The sequence below is a fragment of the Festucalex cinctus genome, chromosome 5, assembly GCF_051991245.1.
Source record: "Festucalex cinctus isolate MCC-2025b chromosome 5, RoL_Fcin_1.0, whole genome shotgun sequence".
NCBI classification, from domain to species: Eukaryota; Metazoa; Chordata; class Actinopteri; order Syngnathiformes; family Syngnathidae; genus Festucalex; species Festucalex cinctus.
Window position 1 is genome coordinate 12,290,724 of NC_135415.1, and position 18,870 is coordinate 12,309,593.

Here is an 18,870-nt window from a genome sequence, read left to right on the forward strand (position 1 = left end):
GCTTCAGGCAGACGCAAGCTGCGTATAAAAAAAAAGACGCTAAATGTAGTACTATGCTTACATCATGTTGAAAAAATATTGAATTCATGGCCATCTGACACTCCAATTGGCCTAGCCATCACACTGCCTGATAATATTCACTGCCTGATTATTTTGCCACCCGGTCAAAAACTTTTAACGTTAAAAAAAAAAAAAATCCCCACCAAATATTTTCGTTGCAGAAAAATCTTTGCCATCCCTAATTTAAAAAAAAAAAAAGCCATATTTTTTTTTCTTCATTAACTCATTTGCTCCCAAAAACGTATAAATACGTTCTCTTTCAAATATCACCATGCTCCCAAAGACTTTTTATTTATTTATTTTTTTTTATGCTAGAGCATACAGAAAGCTTTGATGCAGCCTCTGAACTGAAGAGAATGGTAATGGCAATGGTAGTTACAATAAAAAATGGCCAGAAGGTGGCAGCAGAGTATAAGAGATCAACCAGGTCCATGTTGCAATGAAGCTGTTAACCCCACAGTTTTAAAGCGATTTGTGAATAATGATGAAGCTTACCTATATTGTAATGCGAATTGCTGCAAAACGGAAAAAGATAGAAATATGTATTTTTTTTCCCGATGAAAGAAGAGGCTCTAATCTTTCTTTTGATAGGTTCCATGTTTTTATAGCAATAGAACAAAATATCCGTGGGCCTTACAAAATCAGTCAAAATCCATTAAAACAGCCGGGAGCGAACGGGATTGCTTCTGTGAAAATGGCTGGGAGTGAATGAGTTAAATATTCCCCTAAAATATTTTTCCACAAAATCTCCCCCGAAAATTTTTAGAATATCCTAAAAATCTTTTCATCATACATATTTATATTTTTTGTCTTTTGGTCAGTGAATGTCGCTTAAACGTGGATGATGAAGACAGACATCCTGAAGTAATTACGAGTCGAGCAGTCGTGTCGTTGATGGTGACATTTGAAGTGGACGGTTGATCTGACCCGCACCGCCGCATACGTCCTCCTTCAAAGGGTTTAATCATAACCCTCCCTCGTCGTCTCTCTCTCTCTCTCTCTCTCTCTCTCTCTCTCTCTCTCTCTCTCTCTCTCTCTCTCTCTCTCTCTCTCTCTCTCTCTCTCTCTCTCTCTCTTTCTCTCTAACCTTTAATTATCTTAGCGGACTGACAATAAATCTCAACGATGATCTGTGATAAAATTTGAGCACGGGAGACTGCAAGTCAAACTGCAAGATAAAAAAAACATTTAAATAGAACAATGTTAAGTTGCTGAATGTAAATGCAATTGCTTGTGTAGCTTTTACATAATATCATCCAGTGTATATGAGTGTGTATGACAGAGAGACATTTTTACATAGTGTGAAAAGTTAGCACGTGCTAAGCTAGCCACTTTGATGTGTTAATGATGTTTTGGTCAATTTGAGATCATCTGGATAATCTCCAAAACGTTCACTCTGCAATTTGACCAAGCCCACGGTCTTTGAAGTCGGATTTGTTTGGGGTCACGGCAGGATTTACAAACCCAACATTTGCTCTTTGAATCCAGGGGATCAGTATCCTGGCCGGAGGATCGGTCTTTGGACAAAAACTGGTCATTTTTCTTGGAATTACAGGATCGCTGTACAGGCCAAACAGAGAGTCTATGGACCAAGTAGTTTATCACTCGACCTAGTGGCTGGTTCTTTGGATTGTAGACCTTGAAACCAAGTTTGACATCAGTAGACTGATTGGCCATTTCCCACCTTCTGCTCCATTCTCCTTACGCGTGTTCTCATTTTGTATTTGTGTGTTGGCACTTATAGCCTACCAGGTAGGACTGTAATAAAAAGTAATGGAAGCGCATGTTGAGCTTCAAAGTCATCTACAAAGTAAAAACAAAGTGAACTCAAGTCTTTAAATCCCTAGTCTTGACTGACGCACAACGCAGTCCAAGACAAAGAAGCGCACCTTGCTGAGCTTTGTAGCGCCCGTGTTTGTACAGAGGTAAACCACGGGTCAACCGCCGGTCAACTCCTTCCCATCACTGCTGCCGTTTTTTTTTCTCGCCCTTTTTCTCTTTGCTTCTGTTTTCCACACCTGAGCTCCAGGGAAGATTTTTACACCTTGGCTGCCTTCCTCCTTCCTTGTCCTACATTTTCTCACGTAAACTGTTGCGGTCCGCCTACGCCTGGCCAACGTTTGGAGGCTTTCGCACCTTCGCTACAAGATGGCAAACGCCAAAAAAGTTGCTGTCATCGTAACATGCCACAAATGTGCAAGGTCATCGTGTTTCAGAGATCAACGGTCACAGTGACTAGCAGTTTTGGCGAATGTTAACAGTGGACAGGTGAAAATAGAGGTGCTTTGTGGTCATGTGATTGGCTAAAGCTAATGCTAACATGTATGTAATGTAGAGGTGCAGTGCTAGCTTTGAATTCAAACTAGTTTTATAGTGGTCATGCTTGCTAATGCTAGCATTTTCGCAAATACACAGCCGTTCCAATTATGAGACTAGCGTACTTAGGAAGACCGTTTTTACCAGTAATGTACTTGCTAAAAGTTCACGAGGCTGTACTTTGTGTTCTTGATATTGAGAAATGGATTATAGTTGGCTAAAGCTAATGCTAACATGTATGTAATGTAGAGGTGCAGTGCTAGCTAAAGCTAGTGCTAGTCTGTGTGTAATAGAGGTGCGCTGTGACTATATTAGCTGCCCAAAGCTAACAGTATGTAAAATACTCTGGTCATGTTATCTGGCTAAAGCTTACCAATAATGTACTAGCTAATGCTGCATTCGAGGATGGTCGGAAGTCGGATATATCTGAGTTGTTTTTTCCCAGTTCCGACCTGAAAGCATTCGAGGCGAACGGAAACAACCAAAATGGCGGATAGTGATAGTTTTTTATTTTGGTCCTCAAAACTCATTTTGACCTCTAGAAAACTTACCTTTTTGTAATTTTGCTTCATTTATAGTTTTAATCTTATTTCATAAGCATTCCATACAGTTAAGTAGTTGACCGTATAATTTCATGCAGGGAGATAGCGGCAATACTGTCACGTACGTTGCGTTACGTGGAGTTATGTAGAATATTTATGAATGAAGAAAGCTATCTAGTTTTATACTCGAGTAAATTGTGATTTGCCATTCAGAGTGACGTCACATTGTAGGCCGCCGGTGAAGTCGGGGTCCTTTTTTTTTTTCCGACTTCGTAAGTGGAATTTCCGACGAATTTCAAGGGTGCGTTCCCATACACATTTCCTGGTTTGAACTCTGAAAGGTCCGACATCCGACCTTCCTCGAATGCAGCACAAGTTCACAAGGCTGTACTTTTATGTTCTTGATCTTGAGAAATGGATTATAGTTGGCTAAAGCAAATGCTAGTCTGTGTGTAATAGAGGTGCGCTGTGGCTATATTAGTTGCCCAAAGCTAACAGTATGTAAAATACTCTGGTCAGGTTAGCTGGCTAGAGTTCAAGCTAACGCTAACATATACTATTAGTAAAATAGAGGAGCACTGGATGGATAGATGTATTGGTGTTAGTTGGCTAAAGCGTTCTGGAATTTAATGGTTGTCTTTGATGTGTCATAGTCGACTCAATTCGGTCATCCGACAAGTGACAAACTTCCTGAGTTGCGGCGACTGCTCCCAGGTGACCCTTCCCAATTGGAGTTCCTCACTTGATAGGTCACCCTTTTAAACGATTCTCGGTCGCCGATTGGAATGTGTTTACGTTGAAGTTAGCGAGCGTTAGCGGCGCAGCTAACAACCTAGCGGCTATTTGTCTGCCTCGAAACATCTGCTGCTGCAACAACAGGAAGGGAGTGCACTGCTTGCGGTGTGTGTGTGGGGGTGTGTGTGTGGGGGTGTGCATGCATGTGTATGTTGGTGCCACCTTGTAATTTGTGCCCTGCTGCATTGTGGGTAAGTGCAACTGATGGCTTTATGAGCGCGTTGTCCATGAGGTGACACTTGACAAGCGTAAAAACAAACCAAGTTATTTCAAGTTAGCTTGTTCTGGAATGTCACCCCAAAAAAGACCCAAGAAGTCAAAGTGTGACATCGTTCTTGAGGTTTTGTACGACCTTTGGCACAAATTTAGTTTGAAATCTGAAATGTGCATCCATGGGTGTTTTTGTTTGTTTGTTTTTTGAGAGGTTACACTGTTTTAAAACCCCAAATAAGAGTAGTTAAATAGGGTTTTGTAGAGTAGTAGAGAGTAGACTTGCATGGGAAGGTCTCACTGATTTTATTTACAGTGTTCCCTCGCTTTCCGCTGGGGTTAGGTTCCAAAAAATACCTGCAATAAATGAAATCCGCGAAGTAGTTAGCTTTATGTTTTACAACTCTTATAAATGTTTTAAGGCTCTAAAATCCCCGACCGCACAATTTATACACTTTTCTCATTGAGGCATTTACATGTTCTCACATTTCTCTCTTGTTCAAACATTGACAATGTTCAAACCTTCATAAATTTTATAAAATGGGTATATTACTGTAAAAAAATATGCAAAATTGCACTTAAAAAAAATCTGCGATACAGCGAGACCGCGAAAAGTGAACCGCGTTATAGCGAGGGAAGACTGTAGTTACTTATTTTTAATTTAAAAAAAAAAGAAGGCTCACCAGGACCAGTGACAAAGTAATTGAGTTTTATGTCTACTTTTGAACTCATTCGCTCCCAGCCAATTTCACAGAAGCAACCCCCTTCGCTCCCAGTTGTTTTACTGGATTTTGACTAATTTTGAAAGGCCCACAGAATATTGTGTCCTATTGCTATAAAAACATGGAACCTACCAAAAGAAAGATTAGAGTCTTTTTTTCATCCAGAAAAAAAATGTATACACACACACACACACACACACACACACACACACACACACACACACACACACATATATATATATATATATATATATATATATATATACATACATAACATATTTCTATGTTTTTCCGTTTTGCAGCAATTAGCATTAGAATATAGCTAAGTTTAATCATCATTCACAAATCTATTTAAAATTGTGAGTAAATGAGCTTTTTTCCAACATGGCCCTGGTTGATCTCTTATACTCTGCTGCCACCTGCTGGCCATTTCTTCAACCCTTCTTTGCAGTTGAGAGGCTGCATCAAAGCCTTCTGTATGCTCAAGCATAAAAAAAAGAGTATAAATACCTCTTAGGGTCACTTAAAATATTTAAAATAGAACGTATTTATATGTTTTGGGAGCAAATGAGTTAATAATGTCATAAATGACCTCAGGATCAAGAAGACCAATGACAAGTTGCATTCTTTCAAGTAGGTGGAAGTTGCATCATGTGAAGGTTATTGATAGCAAACAGTGTTGAAAGGACGTTATTAAAAAAAAAATATATATTAATCTCCTAACCTACTTCTTTTGTGTGAGAATATTTGAGTCGCGTGGAAACAGACGGTACTGAAACTAATGCAACAGCTACACGTCAAGGAAAGAATGTGTAGGAAGAGACCACTCGAAACCCTCACAGGGTCAATAAAGTTTGCGCGCCAGGAAAGACGGCCGAGGGCGAGTCGTCCTCTCTTTTTCGCTCTGTCGGTGGGCGACCGCTCCTGTCGTCCACATGTGCTGGGAAGTTGGGTCCGCGGCATGTCAGCCAACGCCGGCGTCAAACCGCAGCACGACACCTGCCTGCATCCAGAAACTGTTGCCCACAAGTTGTGCGAGTTGAACCCTAGCACAAATTTGATAAAGCCTTGTGAGCACGAGTTTAGGTAACTAAATCTATAGAAATGCCATCATAAACATTTGTGATCCTTGTTGCAAGTAACTGTAAACATTTGTATGTTTGTGACCACGAGGCCGTTTCCATTTTTTCTGGCTTTTTCCAAAAAAGTGACATGCATGTCTTTCATTTGGCCTTGGCAGAGGTATTTGCTCTGCATGTTTGTGGCAGACACGCATGCGGGCGGGACAAAAGGCACGCTTCCCGCTCTTTTCCGCCATGTTCAAAGGCGAATGAGGCGCGGCCCCGTCACACGTCGGGAAAATCCATCGAAAAAGATCCGCCGCCATAATTCCCCTTCCCTTTTTCCGTGGACCGGGTATTTTGGTCCCTGGACTCGTATTCGGCTTCCCACTGGTAATTTAAAAGCCAGCGGAATGTGGGAATGATTGTCAGAGGCGGGTGAAAAAAAAAAAAAAAAGATACGGCGGCGAATGGCGTAGGACGCATTTGCGCAAGGGACCGCATGCGCCGGAGTCGCCTGCTATTCCCGTCCGACTCAGGCATGCCACACGTTTACTGCAGCGGGAACTGCTTTTTTTTTTTTTTTCACGTTCTTCTTGTTTTTTGTTGACGTGCTGGAATGGAAATTATACCACCTGTCAGCCTGATGGCTTATTTGGCAACCCAAAAACACTTAGCAGGTTTTCATATGTTGTCATGAGTTGGTTTTTATAAGGTTGTCATATCTAATATGTAGTCACATGAGGTTATCATAACAATATGTTGTTGTTTTTTTGTGGATTCAAGAGGTTATCATACGTGGAGGTTAGCATTGCGGTTAAATTGTCATAAAATGGATTCATGTGGTTATTGTAACGCTGTTTACAAAAGTGGAATTATGACATTGATATTTTTATGATATTATAAAGTGGATTCATGAGCTTATCATTTATTGTCAGAAAGTGGAGTTAGTGCGATAAAGTGGATTTATACATGGCAGGGTTATTATTATAGTTGGAATTTTTTTTAAATGTATAGAATTTTTCATCTTAGTTTTGATTTCAAGCATTGTTTTTTAAAGGTAGTTAGTTCTAATTAGTTTTCTGGGTGGTTCTGTTAGATTTGATTAGTTTTAGTTATTTAATAAATGCTTCATTCTAGTTTCAGTTCAATTCAATTTATTTAATTCCTTAAAAAAAAAAGAGAAATGAAACGGGACAGAAAGAATTAAAACTTATTTTATCTGCCCCTAATCAACAACAACAAAAAATACACACAAAAAAACACAAACACAAAGTAAATGACAGCGAGCGGGCAAGACGCTTTCAATATGACACTTCTATATAATAATTAAGCAGCATGTCCTTGTGCTACCGGTATGTATTTTTCTAGTAATTGAGCTTTTGTCAAGTTTTTAAAGATACAGACAGACTGAGATGATTTTGTTTTACAATCCAGATTGTTCCATAAACTGACACCCTGAGTTGAAATACATCCTTCTTTTTGTTTTGTTCTATATTTTGTTTTGGAGAAAATATCAGTTTCTCTTCATTTATACTCACTTTCCTTTTTTTTATTTTTTTTTTATTTTTTTTAAATCTACTTCAAATCATAGTTAAAATCATCTCCAAAGGCTAATGCATTGAATTAATTACTAAAAGACTAAAACGAAGGACATTTTTGCTATAATTATAGTTAATTTTGTAAACTTTACATGTAATTTCAGTGAGTTTTCGTTTTTTTTTAAACATTTTCGTTTTTATTTTATTTCGTTCATGAAATTGCTTTTGGAATTTTAGTTTTAGTTTTTTTTCCCCTTTAGTTTTAGTTAACTAAAATAACCTTGATACATGGCTATCATTTCCTTTGTTAAAACACAAGGAGGTTTTACTTGATTAAATAGTAGTAAATTCAGGAGACTAACCTATTGCTGTTGTCATGCAGTGAATGTGGTCCGAACGTGGATTTATAAGGTTGTCATCACATGTTGTCACAAATGTGATTTACGTGGTTATCATATTGATGCTTACATAAAGTGGACTTACAAGGTTATCGTATTGATATGTTGTCATCGAATGGACTTTCCAGGTTACTATCTATTCATTAAGATGTCGATTGCAAGATTATTGTGTTGATGTGTTGTATTAAAGTGGCTTTACGACATTATCATAATTGTTAAATTGCCATGAAGTGGACCCACAAAACGTAAGACAGGTGAAGGAAAAATTTCAAATAAATTTTAATGGAAATTGTAAAACAAAAAAAACAAAAAAGAAGGTAGTCTTGAAATTAGTGATTGCGAGTGGCCTGTAATTTGGAGTGCGTGGGTTCAAGCCTCTTATTTTCTGACCGCGACTTGATGGGTCGCTCAAAGGCAAAAGACCGGGTACTGATCGACTGAGCGGCTTTTTTTTTTTTGGTATGTGCGGTGGCGGCGGCCCTGCAGGCAAACCAACCTCCATGAGGAGGACACCTGCCTGCCAGACGCAACGTGACCCACCCACCCACATAGACAGCATCAGCCCGCTACCGGTTTCCAAAACACACCACCATAAAGTTAGCGTATCTATAATGTTGTCAGCAAATGGACGTGCACAGCTTGTTGAATTTAGATAACAAAAACGCGAGTGTTCCATGTAGATTAGATAAAATTTTGGTCAGAGCTCGGATTTGCAAAACAAAGACTTGCGAGTGAGGGAATTTAGATAAGCGCAAATGTAGATAAACACTGGCGAGCACAATTTTAGATAACTAAAACCGGAGTATGTATTTAGTAAGATAGAATTTAGTTAACTCATTCACTTGCCGCCATTTTGACTTAAGCATCCCCATTCACTCCCGGCTGTTTTACTGGATTTTGACTGATTTTGCAAGGCCTACAGAATATTGTGTTCTATTGCTATAAAAACATGAAACCTACCAAAAGAAATATTGGAGTCTCTTCTTTCGTCAGGAAAAAAATATATATTTGTATCTGTTTCCATTTTCCAGCAATTAGCATTAGAATATAGCCAAGTTTCATCAATATTATATTCCTGGTGAAAACACTGCCAAAAAGAGCTTGTTGCAACAAGGTCCTGGTTGATCTCTTGTACTCTGCTGCCACCTGCTGTCAGAAGTTGCATCAAAGCCTTAATATGCGCTTGCATTAAAAAAAACAAAAACAAAAAAAAAACACATTAAAAACGTCTAAACACATTTTTGTAAACACGTTTTTGGGGAAAGGACAAAGTATTAAAAAAACATGTTTACATGTTTTTGGGATTGAATGATTTAAAAGTCACATGTACATTTGGCTAAAAATTTGTGTCTCAATTTATATATTTAAAATAGATAAGTATGAATTTAGATAACAGATTTGTGAATGAACTAGACTTGTAAGCATGAATTTAGACCAGAGCTTGCAAGTTTGCAAAAAAAAACAACTGTAAATGACAATTTTATTTTATTTGAAATTAGATAACAAAAATGTGTGCCTTTAAATAACAAAAACTTGTGATTGTGAATTTAGATTAAAAACTTGAATTTAGGCCTTCAAGATTTGCCAGTGCAAATGTAGATAACAAATCAAATTTTAAACAATTTGGATCACCACATCTTTGAGGATTAAAATAAAAAATGAGTGTGCTTTGAAGTGAGGCAAAACTTGCGACACAAATTTAGATAAAAACAAGATAAAAAAAAAACTCAACAAAAACCTACTTGCAAGGTTGCAAAAAAAAAAACAACAACTGTAAATGACAATTTTGTTTTATATTAAATTTAGACTTGAAATAACATAACAAAAACTTGTGCCTTTAGATAACAAAGACTTGGGATTATGAATTTAGATTAAAAACTTGAATTTAAGAATTTAAGGTCTTCAAGATTTGCCCGTGCAAATTTAGATAACAAATCAAATGTATATATATATTTCATATATAATATATATATATATATATATATATATATTAGGGGTGTGAATTGCCTAGTACCTGGCGATTCGATCCGTATCACGATTCATAGGTCACGATTCGATTCGATACCGATTAATCCCGATATGAATTAACAAGTCAATTGTTGCGACTTTTTACTCAAATTTAGAAAATACCATTCAGTAAACTTGTACATGCACACTGTAAGATTTGTATGAAAATGAAATTATTTATTGATCTGAAACTTCAGTCAGTGAGCCACTGTATTTAACCAACGGGTTGTAACCTTTTTCATGTTTGAACAGCATTGAAATAAAATATTAAGGCTTAATGTTCTATTAATATAACATTCTTCCATGCTGAAGGTGTGAAAGTTTGACATTTTGTTGAATATTTTTCCATCAAAAAAGGATGTTAAAAAATCGATTCGGCTGCCTATTGAATCGATTCGAGAATTGCGTGCTGTAGTATCGCGATATATTGCCGAATCGATTTTTTTTAACACCCCATATATATATATATATATATATATCTATATATATATATATATATATATATATATATATATATATATATATATATATATATATATATAGATATATATATATGTATATATATATATATATATGTATATATGTATATATATATATAGATAGATATATATGTATGTATGTATGTATGTGCTCTGACACAAGTTGTGTTGCTTGTCTTGGTGTAAACATGAGAGGAGCACGTTCGAATATTAGTGTGCAAATTGCAAAACTAAGTTGTTTTTTTGTGTGTGTGTGTGTGTGTGTTGTGCGTGGAGTGCAGATAAAACATTTGGCAAACGCAGTGCAGCGAGCAACGAGGTCCTTTTGAAGCGTCCGGTTTTTTTTGTCCGCATTTTTTCTGCGCGCTGCCAAGACATCTGTCTACTGACACACCCTGTAATTACCAATGCCCGGATAAAAATGGCTTCCCATTATTTCCACACTCCCGGCGAGCGCACACAAGCAGAATACATTTGATAGACATTCAAATACTTTTTTTTTTCTTTTAGTGTGACCAGATTTTTTATTTTTATTTATTTTTTTTGCTCGGAGTAAAACAATGCCAGCCACATTCTTGTATTTGTTTGCAGATGTAAAAAATAAACTTGCTTTGTAGTCATATGGAGGCAAACACAACATAGTGTTGACAAAAGACTCACTCAAGAGAGCCATCCTCTTCTCCGGCAAGTTTAGAAAACAAAAAGTTGTGAGTGTGAAATTAGATAATCACCAAAAGTGTGAGTTCAGAAAACAAATTGTGTAATATAAGGATTTTGTTTTTAAATCACCCTCACCAGTCAGTTATTTAAATTGTTATATGTATAAGACCTTTTGTTATCTTTTGTTTTCTTTTCTTTTTTTGTTTTTGTTTTCTATCTTTTTGTTATCTGTTATTTTGTACATTTGCGCTTACAAGGTTGTATCTGAAATGAGACTTTTTGTTCCCCTTTTTTTTTTATCTATATTTTCTCTGAAGTAGTGTTAATTTTGTTTGCCATTTTTAAATTTAGTCTTAGTTTTTGTCCAATTTCAGTCACACTTGTTATTTTTTATCACAGTTAACCTCGTCCCATTTTTTGTTATGTTCTAGAGTTGGATCCCAAAAGCGCAGACACAAATAAGAGTTTAACACTTTATTCGCATAACATCAAGAGGCGTGGCACTAACTTGACTTGACCAAAAAAAACGCTAAGGTATCGAAGAAAAGAGGAGCAGGTCAGCTGGACAGACGAACAGAGAATCACACATTTCTCAGACAGCTTATATAGACAGTGAATCGATCAGATTGGCTGTGGCTAGACATGTGGGTAACAGGACTGACCTGGAATTATCTGATTGGCTGTTGACCAGATAAAGAGATTAAAAATTCTTGACATCACATAGCTTAAGACCAGTTGAAACTAGATGTCGGTTACATCAATTCAAAATAGACACTTGACCACACAGACATGACCCAAACATAACCTTTGCATGACCCAAACATAACCCTGTCATGACCCAGTCATGACATTTTTATTTTGACCATTTTTAGTCGACTATAAATGTAGAATTTTAGTCCAAGAAAACGTAATTTTCTTTGTCTAGTTTTAGTTAAGTACGTCCGCCTCCCAGTACTGAGGACGCAGGTTCGAGTCCAGGCTTCGGCCTTCCTGGGGGGAGTTTGCATGTTCTCCCCGTGCCCGCGTGGGTCTTCTCCGGGTACTCTGGTCTCCTCCCACATTCCAAAGACATGCATGGCAGGTTAATTGGGCGCTCCGAATTGTCCCTAGGTGTGCTCGTGAGTGTGGATGGTTGTTTGTCTCCGCGTGCCCTGCGATTGACTGGCGACCAGTTCAGGGTGTCCCCCGCCTACTGCCCGAAGCCAGCTGGGATAGGCTCCAGCACCCCCGCCACCCTTGTGAGGAGTAAGCTGTCAAGAAAATGGATGGATGTTTGGATAGTTTTAGTTATTTAGTCCCAGTTATTGTTTATTAATGGCTTTTAGTCTAGTCTAGTTTTAGTCCAGTGAAAAATGCGTGTTGACAAAATTATTTTGGTTTAGTTTTGTTGAAGTTTTTGTTGAATCATGTATGAGAATGAACATTCTTTTATTCTACCCTCCCCCCCCCACCCCCACCCCCACAAGTCAACAGTGTTTGATTTCACGGTTTGCTGGCGACTCGTTCCTTTCTGTCTCTCGGGTTTACGTAACCTTCATCTGGAAGGTCACGGCCCCATGGTGTGTAAGACGAGCGGCCATCTTGTATTGGGTATCACAAAGAGTGAGAAGTCGTCCACACGGGCATCTGCAGGGGAAGTGCCAGGCATGTTGTTGAGGAGGGGGGGGGCGGGTGTTCTCTGTGAGGTCACTGCACCTGTTTTGGGTTAATTGCTGCCAGGTGACGTAAGGGTTGTTGCCGTGGTGATGGGCGGGGGTCCTCCCCAAGGCTGGGGGGAGAAAAAAAACAAAAAAACAAAATCCCAACCTGTTGTTTTGCTTTGCAGACCTCATCCATGGCTAACAAAAACTCCTGTTTGGGGTCAGCAACAAATTTGTACACTTTTGTACGCTTGAATGGGTAAAAAAAACTTAAAGTGTGAATTTAGATGACAAATATATAGTGTGACTTTGGTAAGACTTCTGAGCAACAATTTAGAAGACAAAAACTTCATTCAGATTTAAATTCAGATTTAAAACTTGGTGAAATACACTGAAAACAAACCTATGTATCTGCAAAACAACCCTTACAACATCCCCCAAATCCTCATAACATACCACAAAACACCATGAAAACATCATGGGGGGAACAACACCCCCACAAAAAATCCCCAAAACACTCCCACACCACCCCCCAAAACTCCCTTAAAATGTCCTCAAAACACCCACACAACATCCCCAAAATACCCTTCAAAATCCTTAAAAACACCCGTAAAACATTCCCATAACATCATCACATCCCAAAGTAAAAAAAAAATAAAATAAAATAAAAAATATATATGAAATCACCTCAAAAATATTTACAGGTATTTCTTGCGGAAGATTTTCATTAAAACTGCGGGTAAAAAGTATTGGGTTATTTTTACATCAGCGGTTATAAGCGTGCATGAAAACACTGCCCAAGAAATTCCCACAAAACATCCCCATAGCATCCCTAAATCTACCCACAACACACTCAAGACGCCTGAAAACACCCCCACAATCCTCATGTTTTTTTGTTTATAGTGGAGAACGCTTGACATCTGGAAGCCGACACGAGCCGTCCGTCCTTTTAAAGCAGATGCTATGAGCAAGGACGCACGTGCGGACGGACTATGGACGGACACTCCCGTCTTGAAAAGTCATCATATATGCTAGCAAGTGCCGTCCCGACGAGCTCCAGAAAACAGGGAACGACTCCAAAAATATTCTTTAGCTGCATTTGTTTATAGAAACGGTAATCAATTTTGTAAATGTTTAGCTAATTCAACCTTAACTTGGTGATGGATGGAATAGGCTGCCAACAGAAGTGAAGTCAGCCCCGAGTGTAAATGCTTTCAAATCCAGGTTAAAAACTTTGCTTTTTTCTTATACCTTTGATTAGGGACTTTTAAACAGCTTTAATTAAGTGGTTTTTTTTTGTTTTTTGGGGTTTTTTTTTTTGTTTGTTTGTTTTTTTTTTAAGTACATTTTGTAACCTATTTTTATGTATTTATTTTTTTCCTCTGAATGTTAACTACTGTTTCTTGATGCTTATGTGTTGTCTTTCCTCGTGTAAAGCACATTGAGTTGCCTTGTGTATGAAATGTGCTATACAAATAAACTTGCCTTGCCTTGCCTTAACTTGTTACCCTAACTTAATCTTGAATCCGTGACCCTAACTGAGGCAAAATACAGACTTTGAAGCCTTAACCCAGGCTTAAAACACTAAATTGAAATTCAAACCTTAATTTGAAACACCATTCGAGTGTAACTCCATATTTGGCAGTTCTTCATGAGACTACAAAAAGGCAGGAAATGTCTGGCATACTAAAATGAACGTCATAAATATAGCTAGTCCTCTCTAGTTCTTATTAGTTCAGTTTGAAACCCTAACTATTGCTTGAAACTCTAATTTGAGCCACTAAATGCGTTTCCATTACCCTCAGTTTTGCGCAAAAGGCAAGTTTCGCAAAAGGCAAGCTGGTAATGGAAACACTGGATTTGTGACAGAACTCAAATATCGCAAAAAGTTTTTTTCTTAGTATTTCGCAAAAAGTGTAATGGAAACACTTTTTAGTTTTACATGCTGAAGTGTTTTGTATACTGCATGTCATGAGCGCAAAAGAGAGAGAGAACGAGCCTCGTTTAAGAAGTTAAATAACAGGAGAGGAGCTTGAAATCCTGTCCTGTCATGTCTGGTTCATTTAGCAGGGAAGACCCCATAAAACATCAGAAACTTTCAACTATTTGTAACCCACCTTTTACCCAGCCTCCAGGAACAACATTTTAGGGTTAAAGGAAGTAGGAAGTACAGGGCCAGTCGCTTTTGTATCGGAACTGCCTCCAGAGGGGTGAACAAGTTTTTGAACTCGTTGACTCCCGGCCATTTTCAGTGAAGAAACCCCCTTTTGACAGATTTTGCAAGGCCCACAGAACATGGTGTTCTCTTGCTATAAAAACATGGAACCTACAAAAAGAAAGATTAGCGTCTCTTCTTTCATTAGGAAAAATATATATTTTTTTTTATCTGTTTCTGTTTTGCAGCCATTAGTATTAGAATATGGCTAAGGTTCATCAATATTCACATTGCTGGTGAAAACACTGACAGAGCTTGTTGCAACATGGCCCTGGCTGATCTCTTATACTCTATTGCCACCTGCTGGCCGTGTTTTTAAGAACTACCATTGCTTTAAGCCACATCTTCATGTCAGAAGCTGCATCAAAGCATTCGGTATGCTCTTGCATAAAAAACAAAACAAAAACCGTGTAAACACTTTTTTGAGAGTGAATGACAAAGTATTAAAAACGTTTTTACACGTTTTTGGGCTTGAATGAGTTAAGCACAAAGCCATTTAGCTATAGAGCCAATATCCCGCCGTTCAATGCACGTTCCATATCGTTGCATGAGAAATGGTCGTTACCACCGGCAGCAAGCGAGACGTTATGTCCGTCCGCACAATAACACGAGTTCCAAGTGCGCACACTTGAAACTTTAATCTGTGTTCGCAGCCCAAACAGTCTTGAAACGGGTTTGGTGATGACGGTCAGGGGCCATCAATAAATGCCGATTCAGGCCTGTTTAGCTGGTGGGCGTATTTATTGGAAGGAAGGGAAGGATGGATCGTATTTCCTTCACGTCCTTCACGATGTTCCATCGTGGGCCTGCGGGTTATTTCTCAGGTTTTCCTCAGACATTCAGGAACAGACACATTTCCTACGTTTTCTCGGTCTTTCCTTTTTTTTTCGTCTACAGTTTTTCTTCTTTTGGCCCTTTTCCAACTATCTCTTCTTCTTTTTTTGTTCTTTTCTTTTTATGTATTCCTTCTTTTAGTTTTTTTCCTCCATCTTCCTTTTGCACTTTTACTTTTCTTTTTTTCGTTCTCCCATATTTCTTTTTCGTTCTGTCCTTCTCCCATCTTTTTTCTTTCTTTTTTTGTCTTTATTCTTTTTCCATCTTTCTCCTTCTATTTTATCATTAATTTTTTTCCTTTTCTTCTCCCATATTTTGTATTTGTCCTTTTTTCATCCAACTTCTTTTTGTCTTTTCCTCCCAATATTTCAGCATTTCGGTTTTCATCTCCCGTCTTTCGTTTTCCTTTCCTTTTTGCATCTTTAATGAATCATCCTTTTCATCCCAATCATTTCGTGGTGGTCCTTTTGTCATTTTTCTTGTCCCATCTTGCTCCTCTTCCCTTTTTGTCGTGTCGGCAGTCGCTGATCTTCATCCGGGACGTGAACGCGGCGGGACAGGAAGTGTCTGGCTATATCGACTACGCCCACAGACTGCAGACGCGGGACTTTGCGCCATATTTCAGCGGGAGAAAGAAGCTGGTGCCAGGACCCCGGGATTTATGGTGAGTCCTGCTTGGACAAGGATTGGGGGGTGGGGGGGTGAGGCTGTCCGCAGGGGCCGGTGGGTGGCGAGTGGACTTTGAAGGAGGAAGCAAGGAAATCTTATTAGTCAGGATTCAGTTTGAGGAAGGATTGGACGGAGCTCCGCCGCTGAGGCCTCAGCACTGAGAAAACAGAGAGAGAGGAGTTCATAAAAAATTCATCCTATCTCTGGTCATTCTTGAGACCCTAAAATTATTTTCATATAGATTGGATAATTTTATTGAGAAACATAAGCTCTTAAGTGAAACCCAATATGGGTTTAGAGAAAAACGGACCACCTCAATGGCAGTCATGGAGCTTGTAGAAGCAATATCTACCGAAATAGATAATAAAAAATTTACTGTTGGGATTTTTATGGATTTAAAAAAAGCTTTTGATACTATAGATCATTCTATATTAATGAATAAATTAAATAAATATGGAATAAGAGGTTTAGCTTATAAGTGGATGAAAAGTTATTTGGAAAATAGATATCAGTATGTGCAGTTTAATAATGTACAATCAGAACACATGAAGATCACTCATGGAGTTCCCCAAGGGTCTGTGCTTGGCCCTAAATTATTTATACTGTACATAAATGATATTTGCTATGTCTCAAAAATATTGAAAAGTGTCTTATTTGCTGATGATACAACTTTCCATTGTTCAGGAGAAAACCTGAAGCAGCTTCTGACTACTGTGGAGTATGAATTGAATATAATAAAAAAATGGTTTGATGTAAATAAATTATCATTGAATTTAAATAAAACCAAGTTCATAGTTTTTGGCACTAGACAAATCACTCATCAAGTTAAAATTATGGTGAATTCAATTGAAATAGAAAGGGTGAATGAAAATAAATTCCTTGGAGTTATTATCGATGATAAATTATGTTGGAAGCCACACATAGAAACTGTTAAAAGGAAAATGTCAAAAATCATAGGGATACTCTATAAAAGTAAGGATGTTTTAAACATGAAATCATTATATATATTATATAGTTCACTATTATTACCATATTTGACCTATTGTGTAGAATTATGGGGAATGGCATATAAAACAAATACTAACACAGTTTTCAAATTGCAAAAGAAAGCTATAAGAATTATTAATGGATCAAAATATACAGAACCAACACATCCACTATTTATTAAATTAAATGCAATGAAATTTTATGACTTGGTGGATTTTAAAATAGCACAAATAATGTATAAAGTTTATAACAATTTACTCTGCCACAGTACTCAGAAGTTATTTGAAATTAGACACAGTCCTTATGATATAAGGGGTACAAGTGTGTACAAAAAACCCAAAACAAGAACAAATATTAAGCAAAGGTGTGTATCTGTAAAAGGTGTTGATCTGTGGAATCATTTGGAAATTGCTCTGAAAAATTGTGACTCAATGCTGGAGTTTAAAAAAATGTTTAAAAGTAAAGTTCAAAAAAATTATCTATGTCAGACCAGAATATGAAAAATGTACATGTGAGTATGTGTAAATGATCTAGATAGGTATTATGGTATATGTTTAGTAAATTTATGTATATATGTTTTTGGTAAATGTGAATATGTTAAGTGCACTTGTGTATATGTGTGTATATGTATGTATGTATATATGTATATGTATATATATATATATATATATATATATATATATATATATATATATATATATATATATATATATGTGTGTATGTATGTATATATGTATATATATATATATAACTTGGATTATATATATCATTTATTATTATTTTTTTTTTTTTTTTTTTTTTTTTAATAATTAGTAAAATTAAAATTGTATTAATAATGAAATAAGTTTAAATATATTGAGTAAAAGGGGTAGGACTAGATAAGTTTTTAACTTCTTCCTACTCCCTTTTGAACATGTAAGTTATGATTGATTGAATGATTATTTTATTGGGATTTTCTTCTCTTTTGATTGTTGTTGTTTTCTGTTTTATCTCTGCAGTTCATCTGTTTATATGTTAAAAAAAAAAAAATAATAATAATAATAATAATAATAATAATGTTAAACCCTACTTTGAAACCCTAACCCTAGCTGGAAAGCTGATATCTTGAAACGAATTTGAATCTCTAACCATGTGTTGCAACAAACCACAATTAAAACCCTTGTTTGCTTTACTTTGAAATCCTAAATCTGATGTGAAACTCTTCTTTGACACGCTAACCCTGTCTTGAAAGTCTACTTTGAAACCCTGACCCTTTGCATGAAGCCTGAACACAAATTTGACATCCTAATTTGAAACCCACCTTGAAATGTGAATGTTTTAACTTGCTCTTGAAACCCGTAAACTAATTTGAAACCCTACTTGGAAATCCTAACACTTTCTCCAAAGCATATAACAGATTTGAAAGCCTAAATTGAAACCCTAAGCTTGTCTTGAAACTTCTTTCAACTTAAAACTCTTAACACTGGCTGTAAACCCTATTTTGAAAGCCTTACCCTGATTTGACAACAGTTCCAAACATTTAACCTAATAATCACAATAAATAAAAATAATCACAATCTAGGCTATAAACCATCCTTTAAAATCCTAACCCGATCTTGAAACCCTAACTCTGCATTGGAGCACCATTTGAAACCGTTACCATCTTTAAAACGCCACTTTGAAACTCTAAACCTGTCTTGAAACCCCAATTTAAAGCCCAAATGCTGGCTAGAGACCCGACTTTGAAAGCCTTTG

The 18,870-nt window shown here is 37.1% G+C and overlaps 1 protein-coding gene across 1 annotated transcript in view; it reads left to right on the plus strand.

The window, feature by feature from the left end:
- Positions 1–18,870, plus strand: part of cfap299 (cilia and flagella associated protein 299) — a 69,364-nt gene that overhangs the window by 35,601 nt on the left and 14,893 nt on the right. Inside the window, exon 4 of the mRNA XM_077522619.1 lies at positions 16,002–16,144. Coding sequence (XP_077378745.1) covers positions 16,002–16,144 — 143 coding nt within the window. The remainder of the gene's footprint in view (positions 1–16,001; positions 16,145–18,870) is intronic.